Source organism: Pteropus vampyrus, unplaced genomic scaffold (genome assembly GCF_000151845.1).
Source record: "Pteropus vampyrus isolate Shadow unplaced genomic scaffold, Pvam_2.0 Scaffold676, whole genome shotgun sequence".
Classification (NCBI taxonomy): Eukaryota; Metazoa; Chordata; class Mammalia; order Chiroptera; family Pteropodidae; genus Pteropus; species Pteropus vampyrus.
Window position 1 is genome coordinate 35,390 of NW_011889457.1, and position 1,556 is coordinate 36,945.

The 1,556-nt window shown below is 57.5% G+C and overlaps 1 protein-coding gene across 1 annotated transcript in view; it reads left to right on the forward strand.

The window, feature by feature from the left end:
• The window catches only part of TJP1 (tight junction protein 1), a 51,406-nt gene that overhangs the window by 28,297 nt on the left and 21,553 nt on the right, over positions 1-1,556 (forward strand). The window contains exons 12-13 of the mRNA XM_023526025.1: positions 1,005-1,224; positions 1,491-1,556. Of these exons, the coding sequence (XP_023381793.1) occupies positions 1,005-1,224; positions 1,491-1,556 (286 nt within the window). The remainder of the gene's footprint in view (positions 1-1,004; positions 1,225-1,490) is intronic.

A 1,556-nucleotide genomic window follows, 5' to 3' on the forward strand; every position in this document is an offset into this window, starting at 1 on the left:
AACATCATAAGGGAGGAGGCCGTGCTGTTCCTGCTCGACCTCCCTAAAGGGGAGGAGGTGACCATCCTGGCGCAGAAGAAGAAGGACGGTGAGATGCCGCAAGCGGAAACCGACCTCCGGGCGTCCGAGAACTCACGCCGGCTTTGGTTTAGTCGTTTAAATAAACCACTCGCCGTTGAGTGGGAAACGAATTCGTGACTCTCGGACGGGGTTTATTTTAAGGCGGGCAGGGGTTCATTAGCACGGCGCGTTCTCATCCAAGCAGAACGCCATGCAAACCCGTCCAAGGCGTGGACCAGTGGCCGACAGGACCGCGCGGGTGTCTGCGGGCAGCTTCCAGGTCTGGGCCGGCGTTGCCGAGGCGGTGCCCGGCCTCGTCGCCTCCGTGGTTAAGCGGATACACTTCTCATTTAGAACAGGGTTCCTCAGCCTTGGCGCTGTTGGCATTTTGGGTTGAATGATTCTTTGTCGTGGGGGCTGTTCTGTGCCTTGGGTGTTTAGGAGCCTCCCTGGCCTCTCTTCACTAAATGCCAGTAACAAACGCGTGCGCGCGCGCACACACACACACGCACACACACCCCACACACCCCACACATCCCCCCCATTCCCAGCACGCACTTGCAGGCATCAGAAACGGCTGATGCGTCACCAGATGCCCCTGGGGCGCAGAGTCGCCCTCGTTTGCGAAGAGCTCACCTAGAAAACGGCAGCACCCATGATGTGGGCCGCGAAACGGGGGATTCAGATAGGAGCACGCGCGTGGCCGCGGACGCGCCGCCTGGCCTGTTTCTCTGTTGGGTCCCTCACCTGCGTGGTGGAGGCCCCACGAGCGCCCGTTTCACGAGGCGGCGGTGTCGTACGGGGCCCATGAGGAGGACTCGGAGTTTGTGGCTTTCGTTTTGTTGTTCGACATCGTCAGCAGCCTCTTCGCATAGTGTGTCCTCTCTAGGTTAATTTGTAATTCCACTAGCTATCGATAATGTTTTCGTCTCGATTCTTTTTAGTTTATCGTCGCATCGTAGAATCAGACGTCGGAGATTCCTTCTATATTAGGACCCATTTTGAATACGAGAAGGAATCTCCGTACGGACTTAGTTTTAACAAAGGAGAGGTGTTCCGGGTCGTGGACACCTTGTACAACGGGAAACTGGGCTCCTGGCTCGCCATTCGCATCGGCAAGAACCACAAGGAGGTGGAACGAGGCATCATCCCTAGCAAGAACAGGTACGGCTGCTGGGCGCCTCGCGGGGCGGCGGCCATCCGCAGTGACAGGTCCCAGTCCCGCTTGGGTGTCTAGCGAAGATGGTTCTCCCTGGGTTCACCGTATCCGTAATCGGCATCGTCCTGCAGGCCCTTTTATTTTAATCTAGCCATTCCGATTTAAACAGCACGTGACGTTCTCTGCAGAATGGTGACAGTTGTTGCATCGTGGGGCTTTTTCCGTCGTGTTTTTCAAAGTCCCCGACGGCGTGCTCGCCTTCTCTTTGCAGAGCCGAGCAGCTGGCCAGCGTTCAGTACACGCTCCCCAAAACCGCCGGCGGAGACCGGGCCGACTT